Here is a 12295-nt window from a genome sequence, read left to right as displayed (position 1 = left end):
CAGCCAGAAGGCTCTATCGGATTTACGTCACCATGTTTTCAGCCAAATACCTGGACACCTCAAATCCCACATTTGCTTTCTGTACCAAATTAAGGGACAGCCAGTACCTATTATGAAATGCCCATGGGTTTCTTTGTGCACTGAGGCGTTCTCAATGCACGGTCCGTGGATCAGTTGTAACAGGAGTAGGCAGTTTACAACGCATGCCATTACAACACTGTCATTACAACAACCGCACTGGTACATCACATACTATTACAGCGCAAGTCATTACAACGACTTGCTGTGGGGGGGAGGGTGTTGAGTTTTTACAGGGTTACGCCCAAGTAAAAACTACCCGGTCTAGGTCAGTAGTACGGTACGTTTATAGGTGGTCGGAGTAGTTAAAACATTCAAATAAACATCAAACAGGTGAACATAACACAAATAGATAGATCACCATGAGGTCAATTCCAAAATAGAAGTTGTTTAATTCTCTTTCAAGCCGCATTAGATGCAATTGTAAATCAAAGCATTAAATGGCTAATTGTGCCCAGAGGGTGCTATGGATTTCTGGTTATTGTAGATTCCAAGTTAATTGTATTATTTACTTACCTTCTATTAAAGACCTTTTTCTTTTCTTACTGTAAAGTATGGACAGGAAATTCCATTTATTGGCTTTTAAATACTGTAGCTCTCTGCACTCAGACACCTCTCCGCTCCTGGAGTGAGCCTTTGCCACTCAACTCCGCTATCTTGCGAGAGCCAAGTGCTAAAACGGAGCATTGGTCCTTCTCAATTGAAGCGCAACAGCACTGTGCCACTGGGTCACCAGTAACAAACTACATTATTGCACCCTGAACTCCAAATACTGAGGACCCCAACTCACCTGCCACTTCTGCCGAGCTAAGAACTTCTTGATCTTCTCCTTGGATAGAGTTTTCTTGTTTCCCTGTTCAGTCTCCTGCAGCCAGGGGTGATGCAGAGCCTGATCAGCGGTCAGGCGAGACCTGCCGGAAAAAATGACAAATCATAGTTTATCAATGATTTATATTTCTGAAATCACAGGGACCATTTGTACCACAATGCACAGAACCCTATGTTGGGATAAGGCTACAAATTAGCTGACATCCTGGGGAAAAAGTAGCCATTTCCCATCCATCATGTCTGTAATCTTGTATGAATTTCCAATATTTCCAGGGCCTTCGATCATATCCTTTTCGGTGGTCAATCTTTGATGGCTCAGCTTTGTCAACTATTTGTGATACTTTATCTTTTTATTAGAGTTTTCAAAAATAGCATAGAATTCTTCACACGGTCCATGGTTCCCACTTTCTTTCAAATATTGCATCCAATACAGCTCTATGAATACTAATATCATAGATTAAATCATTGGTGATTCCTCCCCTTCATAGCCCGAGAGAAAACGTGGCCACGAATTAAAGAATTTAATGAGTAAGGGGGCATTTTGTTGAATTGTAGGTGTTCTTGAAAGCATTGTATAGTGTACATTGAGGAAACCCAAATGTAGTAGTCACTTTTACAAAACATGCTGTAAACATCTGAATCTACTAAAAGCATGCACTGGGCAATACTTTAAGAGATACAGATTTCTCACTAGAGATCTTATTGCATTCAAGAAGAGAAACCAAGCCTAAATGTTTGGAGTAGTTTGGTCTTCCTTGGGTGACAAGAATCTTGGCATTTATAGAGCATTTATTAATGTTGACCAGGGTAGGTCAGTACTGCTCAAAGTATGTCAATCCCAAGTGCCACTGTGCTCAAGCAGGTAGGGTGTAGTCTTTGATTTCAAATGCCCGGAGATAAAGTTAACAGGGTGGACAATGGGAAACTCAAGCACTGTAACACATCACAAACATCATGAGATAAACGTTCCTATAGCTAACGAGGACACAATCCTTACATAAATGCCGAAACATAAGAATAGATTTGTGACAGAAATGCGTACTCTGGTAAAGATTGCCATTGGAGTGTAGATAAAGAATTATTTCCTCTTCACTGCATAAAGGCCAGGTATGGTCCCACTTATGACAGAGTTGGTGAAGAACACACACATAAACACCGGATTGTTCCGTTCAAGCAGGCAGTAGATTACAGATGGTTGGGCAGAGAGGGCAGACAAGTGATGGGTTTTTAGGCAGAGAAGGCAGATAAATGAAGAACTGAGCTGTGTTCAATATTTTGAGGACCCATTATCTATGGTACACATTTCAAGAAGTGGACTAAAAAAAACTTGTGTATCGACCACCTCATGGAAAAAAGACGGTTAGAGGAGGTGAAAAAAAAGACTGTCTTTGCCCACCAGGCGATCATAACTGGAGAGAAACTGCAGCCATATTTATCTCTATACATGTCCAACCATGAACGTTTCCTTTTAACCCGGTTTAGACTCAACATTGTTTTTAGGTTACTATCTTTCCCTGAGATGAATTGTTGGCTGAAAGACTTGTGTCCCTGTCCATGTGATGATGTGTCCCTGCAATCCGACATTCACATTTTATTTTTTTGTAAATTTTATATTTATTATCGCAGAAAACTTATCATCCCAATTCTTAAAGATTTAAATGTATATAGATGCCGCCTAGCGTTTTTAGAGTTTCAAAAAATGGAAACTGTTTTTATGGTAGCGTCACTCTCCGAAATTTTTAAATTGGTTTTTAACTGTCGTAAAACCCTCCGTATGAATTAATTCTTATGATGTATTTATGTCTTAATATGTCTTTTTGCTGTGATTTTAAATAATGGTCATCCTACCCATTGTAAACTGTATTTTACATGCTACTTTCATGGTTATTCTTTGTTTTTAACCGAATAAAGTACTTTTGAACTTGAACTTTAACTTGAATCACTGCTCCTTAGAGGTGGCAGGCAAATGGCCGATTGGTGGGCAGCGAAGCAGACAAAAGACAGATTGCTGTTTGGAGAAGATACGTAAATACCGGATGGTTGGAGAGATGCTGCTGGGAGAAGGCAAACTAATGTCTGATTGTGGTATAATGAGGTATATAAATAACTGAATGCTTTACTGAGAAGGCAGCCATAACTAAATACTGCATACAAAGAGCAGGTAAATAATGAATTCTGCTTGGAGAAGGCAGACAAATAGTTGATTGGTGGGCTGAGAAGGTAGGAGGTGTACTTTGCTCATCTGTTGTATATGTACGAGCCCTACCTCATGCTCTTCTTCAGGAGTTTGATGATTAAATCCTTAGCTCGGTCGGAGATTTCCTCAAAGGTCTCCTCATCGAACTCCCACTGGGCTGCAGTGACGTTGCTCAGAGTCTCCATGTCGTTGTTCCCCTGGAATGGAGAGTCCCCACTTAACCTGAAATGGGCGAGAAGGTGGTGGGAAAAAATGGACACAGGAATAAACTCAAACAATAAAGTAACTCATCAAGTATTTAGTTAGGTGATGAAACAATATTTATTTTCCGGTACACGAGTGCCTGTGAAAGGCTATGGAATCAGGGGCAGAGTTGCTTCTCAAATATGATCAACTATGTCTAGCACCATCAGCCTTTCAAAGACACCAGAAATATCCCAGTTGCATGTAGGCCAGTCTGTCTCTGCACACAACCTTCACACTTTGGTCAAGTTAGCAAAACGTATTAACAAACTTCATACCATATGACCTACTGGATGCAAAATCATCCAATTTCCTTAGCATAAATTACATTACACATTGGCGGTTAAACTTGCAGAACAGTTTGTAGATGCCATGTTTGATAAGGAGGAGAAGGCTAGGGTGGCACACTTCATTACACCAAGAAACTTTATTCCAAGTCACAGTGACCCTCATGAGACACTGACTGTCTCAGGGGTGGAGGAACAGTTTTAGGAGGAAAAGGACATGCTAAAGTTCAGCATGAGAGAATGCAAGCATGAATGCTGCACAGTTATTTTCGGTTTCTGTTGGGCTGCTCATCTGAAAAAATACAGAATAGGTCGAGATGATTCTTCAATAGGGGCAACCCAGAACAGCATGTCTCAGGGAGCAAAATCCAGGGGTATACAGAGCGCTAAAATTGTGGACTGATATATGGCTGCAGTATATGTGTGGCAAAGATCCATAGATAGGCAGTACACATTACGTTTGAAAATTAGGAGTAGAAGTGAGTTTTGCAGCACTTCTCATAAAGACAAACACAGAAAGTCAGTTTTGCGTTTTTGTAACAAGTCACAGATCACTCCAAACTCCAGAATTTCGAGAAATAACGATTTTTAGACTCTTCTGTTCAATGGTAGGCCATCAAGTATATTCTTGTGGTCATGTAGTAGGAAACCCAATGGCAAATGTTTACTTATGATCAAATCTGGTTTCCAAAGAGGATACATTGGGTATCTTGTGTAATTGTGATTGTGTTACAACCCCCACTGAATCTAAGAACAAAGTTGAACCCTCTGCCTCCAAGCTCTCGGAGGCAAGCCTCGAAGTCTGTTGACTCACCAGGGAAGAGCTCTCAACACAACTACACCAATACGGTCAGAATGGAGAGGAGAGGTTACATCTAACTGAGTTCTGACTTGTACATCAAACCTTGCACTTTAAAACGTTCCATGCTTATTCTAGCCCCACTCTGGAATTGAAACTAACCTTTCAGAATCAGAGTGGTGCATGCGCACAGTCACTTACAAGATGTAGCAGATGACACCGATGCTCCACATGTCTGTTGTGAAGCCAATGGGCTCAAAGGCAATCACTTCCGGGGCTATGAACTCTGGGGTGCCCTGCATCACCTTCACCTGTGTTCCATGGCCTGCGTAGTGGAGAGAAGAGCCCATACTTTAGCAACCAGGAGCAGTTAAACATACACATTGTTACACACTCCTTCAAACAACTGGTACTTCACTGCAAGGCAGGTTCTCGCTGCTACCGGTTGTACGGTGCCAAATAAATTTTATTTTTTCTATTTAATCTTTCTAGTAAGCTGTGGGTTCTGTCTCTTGCTAGTACCAGATCCTTGCATTGCTCATTGCCCTTCCTAAACTAGAGAAGTTTCTGCACCCAAGGGCCCACATGGAATCTTCGGGCCATCCGAGGGCAGATCCTTAGACATGTGGCACCACCTGGACGCCCAATCACAAAGAGCTGTGAAGGTCACTACACACATGGAATTAGACTACAGGCTACAATGAGCGCATCACGGTCGGGTCTGAGACCCGCAAGCCAATCAAACGCTCCCAGGAAAACAACCAATCAGTACTGGCTAACACCCAGGGCCTCTTTATTGCAGAGGGAAAGTTTAAAGCCTTTAGAAGGGCTACGGAGAAACATTAGAAGGTGAATGATTAATGAAAACTATCAAACATTAAAGCATTAAGTGGGTGAATTATTGCAATTGTCAAACACAAGAACAGCCTATTTAAGAGCAGTACTTTTCCTGTTTGCACGTTCCCAAAGAATTGCAGTGACGCAGAGACATCATAACAATGAGAACAGCTCAGTTTTGACCACAATGCAATGGCAGCTTGACTTTTGAAGTATCTGTGTACGTTGAGTTTGTGGACTTTGCCACCCTATCATTACGTCCTAAACCTTCAAATGCCCTCTTTAATTCTCCAAAGTATCTTAAGTTGATTTAATTCTTTAAGGACACTACAAAGCGATTTACAAGTCATGTCTGTTGCATGCAACTATGTGGCAACCCACCCCAGAAGATCAGAAAGAAGGGAAACCTCAGCGATAAGGTGAAAACATTTGCACATACCAGACCAGAGAGTGAAATGAGAGAGGACAGGATAGTATTCCTTTGCAGGAAAACAGCTGCACAGAGTGAAATGAGGTTCCAAAATAGTCCTTGCCGAGCGGCGAGCAGCCATCAGCTGATTATGGAGATGGAGCAGGGGCTTTTGGGAGCCAAGGTTGAGTGTAAATCTATAGGTTTGGCTTTCAGGTCAAAGAGTAGGTTCATTATTAACACCATACCCCTCACAAAAGGATGAAGATCTTTCCCACACCATTTGAAACGTTACCGCTTATAGTAAACAATCACACATTAAAATAACTAATCCAAATTAATTGTAATGTGTAGGCTCTACAGATACACTATAGGCCTCGTTGATGAGACATATCTAAGGACAGTCTAAAGCCGGGCAGTTTTCCTTCTTTTTCGTTTATGCATTCCCTGCATGTGGGCATGGCTTTATTTCTATTATGGAAATTAAATATGCGGCTTTGAACTACGACTACCATTGACAGTAGTAATAGTGTGGGCTTCCAGGTCTACTGAAGCACGCCCAACTTGTTTTCTGAATTAAGTATAACTGTAGCCTCCCTCAGAGATAACAGAACTCTGAGATTACCCAAGCCCTTGAGCCCCCGGTAAACTGTGAAAACACCCCAATGGGCAGCTGTCCCTCGAAATCTCAGGGCAGGTAAGAGTCTCTCACCTGTAAGGCTTTTATCAACTCTTTTCCTGCCTCCCAGTTTAAGGGTTCTTGTCCTATTGGTGAGGTTTCCAGACAGCCCTAATACATGTGTGTGCTTTCACCCAAGCATGCAGTAAATTAGAGATTGAATGTCAGCAGGCACCTTTTCAAAAGGGAATGAACATAGGAGGGCAAACAGAGGTTGGTGTGGGTTACAAGAAATGTGCATAAAAGGACTAAATTAGAGAGGAGAAGAGGAAGTAAACTCACATAGCATGCGCGCCAGTCCGAAGTCGATGATTTTGATCTTGTTGCCAGTGCGGTTCACACAGACTATGTTCTCAGGTTTCAGGTCCAAATGCACAATGTTCTGGCTATGCATGTACTGCACACCTTCCAGGATCTGGCGCATGTACTGCACACATGTTGGCTCTGTGTGCTCAAACGCGTCATCAACAATGCGCTCAAACAGCTCCCCACCTGCAATGCTTTCAGCAAATGGGAAAAGAGACAAGTGGGCGAGTTAGGATGAGCGACACTAGACAGGCAGCATTTCAACTCTCACCTTTAAGGAGGCTTGGGTGGCAGACATGGGTCTTAAGACAGGTCATGGGAAACAGCAGGCATTACTGACCAGCTCTGAAGTCACAAAGGATATGCCAGTACATTGGGACAGAAATATCCCTCAGTGTATCTAGGGCGATCAGTAGCTGCGCACTCAGCCACCTTGAAATCAGGATATGGTAGTGATACGTGGCCTGCTTTGTATTCTCATGAAAAATTACTACCATTATGTTTTTTTTTAAAATACCTGCGTGACGAACACTAAATTTTAAAATGTTCAGAGTCTGGTCTTTGTGCCTGTTTTGTGCAGAGAATTTACTATATCTGCAAAATTGAGGTCAGTCAAGACATTCCGAAACGTACAGCAAGCGAAGCATACTACGGCGTCCATGATACTCAAAGCATCAGGATGGAAAAAGCATTGAAATACGCTAATATGTATAACATTAGAGGAGTTAAATGCTTTGACAATAGTAATGTTGTACGGGATCCAAGGAATACGAGATGAATCAGAAACCGTGTTTGGCCTTAGAATGTAAAGGCCAAGAATATGGATTACAGTCTCAGGATATGGGGTTTAGGAGAAATGGAATCGGAGGGCAGGGCTGAGCTCGACACCAAATCAGGCCTTGCAAAAATATACAATCTACCCCACACCTCAATGCAAGAGGCAGTGACTAAGAGGCATAGAGGCATAGAGGCATTGGTTTGCCATGCTACCCCACCCTGCTCTGTTCCCTAAACTAAAGCCTATCAGCAAAAAGTCAGAGTAGAGAGTTGGCCAGTCCAACCCAGTCAGGGGCTGAAATGTCTATGTTACAGACATTCTGAGGGTATCCGAGGATGAAGCACTCACTATTCCAGCACCATCACCATCTCGGTGCGAGCCTGGTAGGCGGCCACGCACTGGGCCAGCTTGGGGTGATGCAGCTTGTTCATGAGTTCCACCTCCTTGCGGGCGCTCTCCCTCTCCTTGGCCAACCTGGTCTTGTAGAATTTCCCTGCCAGGATCTTGCCCGTCGCCTTCTCCTGGAGCCGGTAAACCTGCCCAAACTTCCCACTGTAAAACGAGAACATGCAGAGGAAAGCTGAAGACATGCATAACTGTTAAAAGACAGTCCTAAAAGAGATGCGAGATAAAGAGAAAGACCAAGTCGACTGCAGGAAAGAGGAGGAGAGACTGAGAAATAGATGAGTGAGAGAAACATAGAAAAGCAATGAACTGCAAGAGAAATCGAGGATCGAGAAAGGATGGTAGGAAATAGAGTTGGAGTGTAAGAGAGACTAGACAATGAATGGTCCAGAGGAAGGACAAATACTAGATAGAAGCAAGGTGCCATGCGGGAAATGGAACCACCAACATGCTATTGTCAATTAAATTTAAGAGGAGTCGCATCAGTCTTTGCCCAATATGGGACTAGCTGTATCACAGTCATAGCAATTGCAACCTAACCAATGTTCATATTGGCCGGTTGGCCTCTGCATTCACTAATCCAAAGGATGTGTGCTCTTATACAGTGCTGGGCTTACACTCCTAGTCTCTCCAGCTGGTCGTAAAGGTCCTTCACCTTCTCAGTGGTGTTGATGACAACTTGCTGATACTCAAAGGTCTCGTCGCTGCTTGCATCTGGAGAAGAAAAAATAAATGTCTCTGCTTTAGAACAGCTGCTACATTTGTCGGAATGGCTCAATGACTTGTCCAACTATCTCTCAGCCCCATTAACACAAACCTTCCGGCCCGTCAAGGCATTTTAAAGTAAGCCTACAGATGCATCTAGATATGCCCACAGACACGTCAGGGGTATGCCCACAGACAAGACCAGAAAATACCTCAGACACATCCAGGCATGCCACGGACCCCATCCAGGCACGCCCTGCGAGCCCCATCTGACCCCATCCAGGCACGCCAATCACAACCATCAAGGCAAGCACCCCATCAAGGCAAGCACCCCAGGCTAATCAAGGCAAGCACCTCAGGCCCATCAGGGCAAGCACCTCAGGCCCATCAAGGCAAGCACCTCAGGCCCATCAAGGCAAGCACCTCAGGCCCATCAAGGCAAGCACCTCAGGCCCATCAAGGCAAGCACCTCAGGCCCATCAAGGCAAGCACCTCAGGCCCATCAAGGCAAGCACCTCAGGCCCATCAAGGCAAGCACCTCAGGCCCATCAAGGCAAGCACCTCCGATAAGGCATGGCATATCAAGCGACTCAGACTTTTCGCATGAGAACTCACATTCATCAGAATAGCCGGATGACTAGTCATAGAAACACTCAGATCTGACAAAACAATGCCCAAAGAGATGCTATTGAATCAGTCAAAAATTCCTTCACTCAGAAGATCAGTTTTAATTAAACCAACACAACTTTAAGAGAACACTTGAATAGATCAGTAAAGCCACGAACTCTTCAGAGAAGTACTGAGGATTACTTATTCACCCGTGTAAAAGTAGGGCATGCTTTCTTGATACGTTATTTGTTTACTATCCAAATTGCAACAACATTTCCTTACTGGCGATGTGCAAAGAGGCACAGTAGTCAGAAACAAAGTCAGTCCAGGGCAAACATATGGAGTGAAAGTAAGCCATGGTGAACTTGTCACACGCAGGCCTCTCAAAGAATAAATAAAAGAAGCAAAATCGAAATTTACCATAGCCAAGTGATGAAGGCTAAAAACTGTGGCCTATAGTACTCCACAAAAGAACATGTAAAAGAAGATACTAGCTGCCCACCCTTAGCCTCCTGCATGGGGACCCAGATAGGAGATCCCGAGTCTTGGCTTCAACTTCAGTTCTCTTCTCCGATCCCCTAGCTTAGTTTCTCGACCTAGACTTGCTCATGGGGTAGTGGTGCCAACTCCCTGCCTGGTGAGGTTCTCATTGCCGAGCAGCTTTCAGATCACACACCGCCCTGAGCCCTCGGTCTCAACAGTCCGTGTAATTGTAAGACTTCTGCTTTGGAATGAGCAGCCTTCGCTCCAGGATACGTCAAATGAAAGGCTTGTTCAAAAGCTCCTGTCATTTCATCCACATGGATCCTTCATTAAACGGGACTCCGTACCGCATCGTGCAACAACTGCCTCTGGTTCGGCCTGTGTACATTGACAATTGCATTAATTGCGTGTTTCACTGCTTTCTGTGATCTGTGACCGAGCTCAGCCGGATGTGCTGCACCGGAGGCTGCTGCACCCATCCTTTCTGCACCAGAAGTAGCCCTGCAGGGGATCTGTGCTTTCATCTTCTTTAAATTGACAACAGTCAATGGGCAGTAGAGGCTCAGGGTCCAGGAGTCTCCAGGGAACAAGACCAACATCTGCTTTCCATGCTGACACTGATTACTGGCTCCCATGCCGACTTCAAATACAAGGTCATATGCACACCAATCACTAACTCCCATGCAGGCACCAACCCACCGAGCCCCCATGCAGGCACCAACCCACCGGGCCCCATGCAGGCACCAACCCACCGGGCCCCATGCAGGCACCAACCCACCGGGCCCCATGCAGGCACCAACCCACCGGGCCCCATGCAGGCACCAACCCACCGGGCCCCATGCAGGCACCAACCCACCGGGCCCCATGCAGGCACCAACCCACCGGGCCCCATGCAGGCACCAAGCACCAGGTCCCATGCAGGCACCAAGCACCAGGTCCCATGCAGGCACCAAGCACCAGGTCCCATGCAGGCACCAAGCACCAGGTCCCATGCAGGCACCAAGCACCAGGTCCCATGCAGGTACCAAGCACCAGGTCCCATGCAGGTACCAAGCACCAGGTCCCATGCAGGTACCAACCACCAGGTCCCATGCAGGTACCAACCACCAGGTCCCATGCAGGTACCAACCACCAGGTCCCATGCAGGTACCAACCACCAGGTCCCATGCAGGTACCAACCACCAGGTCCCATGCAGGTACCAACCACCAGGTCCCATGCAGGTACCAACCACCAGGTCCCATGCAGGTACCAACCACCAGGTCCCATGCAGGTACCAACCACCAGGTCCCATGCAGGTACCAACCACCAGGTCCCATGCAGGTACCAACCACCAGGTCCCATGCAGGTACCAACCACCAGGTCCCATGCAGGTACCAACCACCAGGTCCCATGCAGGTACCAACCACCAGGTCCCATGCAGGTACCAACCACCAGGTCCCATGCAGGTACCAACCACCAGGTCCCATGCAGGTACCAACCACCAGGTCCCATGCAGGTACCAACCACCAGGTCCCATGCAGGTACCAACCACCAGGTCCCATGCAGGTACCAACCACCAGGTCCCATGCAGGTACCAACCACCAGGTCCCATGCAGGTACCAACCACCAGGTCCCATGCAGGTACCAACCACCAGGTCCCATGCAGGTACCAACCACCAGGTCCCATGCAGGTACCAACCACCAGGTCCCATGCAGGTACCAACCACCAGGTCCCATGCAGGCACCCAGCACTAGCTCCTATGCTGGTACCAACCACCAGGTCCCATGTAGACACCAAGCACTGGCTCCTATGCTGGTAACAACCCCCAGGTCCCATACAGACACCAATCACTAGCTCTTATGCTGGTACCACCAACCAGGTCCCATGCAGACACCAAGCACTAGCTATTATGCTGGTACCACCAACCAGGTCCCATGAAGACCCGGATCACTCGCTTCCATGGCGACTTCAAACACAAGGTCATATTGACACCAAGCACTAGGTCCCATGCCGACACCAAGCACTAGTTCCTATGCTGGTACCAACCACCAGGTCCCATCTAGACACCAAGCACTAGGTCCCATGCAGACATCAAGCTTTAGGTCCTATGCCAACACAAAGCATCATATCCTATGCTGGTACCAACCATGCGACACATGCAGACACCAATCACTTAGCCATGTGTAAACATCAAACTGTGGGTTCTGTGCAGACATCGGGCACTTAGTCCCCAATAATGTCCAGTAGGTTCAACTAGGATACCCAGCTGTGTATGCCGAAGCCCAGTACTGCATGTAATCTGAAACAATTCCTTACATGTTTCTTTGCTTACTTACCCAGTATTCCAGGACCTACAAGGAGCTAAGTAAAGAGCCTTCCGCTACCCTTACCATTATGAATACTGTACAGAAAGGATAACAGTCAGCGATGCTATGGAGATCCACTGTGTTAAGAGTGTTCTTTTCGAATCAAAGCACTTTTTTCTCCTCTTTGACCACTCCTTCCCTACCACTCACTCCTCTGCAGACTTAAAACAAGCATTGGAAAAGCCAATAGGTCTCGCCTTTGGGACCTTGTAAGTGTTTAGTTATCCAGAACAATATCTTTGGTGCAACAATATCAAGTGTTGCATGGCTAAACACTTATAAGGTCCCAAAGGCGAGACCTATAG

General features: G+C 45.7%; 1 protein-coding gene across 13 annotated transcripts in view; it reads right to left on the bottom strand.

Moving 5' to 3' along the window:
• LOC147716990 (myosin light chain kinase, smooth muscle-like) overlaps window positions 1-12295 on the bottom strand; it is an 828743-nt gene that overhangs the window by 34719 nt on the left and 781729 nt on the right. For all 13 annotated transcript variants that reach the window (XM_086923858.1, XM_086923849.1, XM_086923852.1 and 10 more), the window contains 6 exons: window positions 8464-8560; window positions 7790-7993; window positions 6640-6857; window positions 4634-4757; window positions 3173-3325; window positions 869-989 (listed from right to left, as the gene is read on the bottom strand). In XM_086923858.1, the coding sequence (XP_086779984.1) occupies window positions 869-989; window positions 3173-3325; window positions 4634-4757; window positions 6640-6857; window positions 7790-7993; window positions 8464-8560 (917 nt within the window). The remainder of the gene's footprint in view (window positions 1-868; window positions 990-3172; window positions 3326-4633; window positions 4758-6639; window positions 6858-7789; window positions 7994-8463; window positions 8561-12295) is intronic.

This window comes from Lissotriton vulgaris, chromosome 5 (genome assembly GCF_964263255.1).
Source record: "Lissotriton vulgaris chromosome 5, aLisVul1.2, whole genome shotgun sequence".
Lineage (NCBI taxonomy): Eukaryota > Metazoa > Chordata > Amphibia > Caudata > Salamandridae > Lissotriton > Lissotriton vulgaris.
This window is presented reverse-complemented; position numbering and strand designations above follow the sequence as displayed.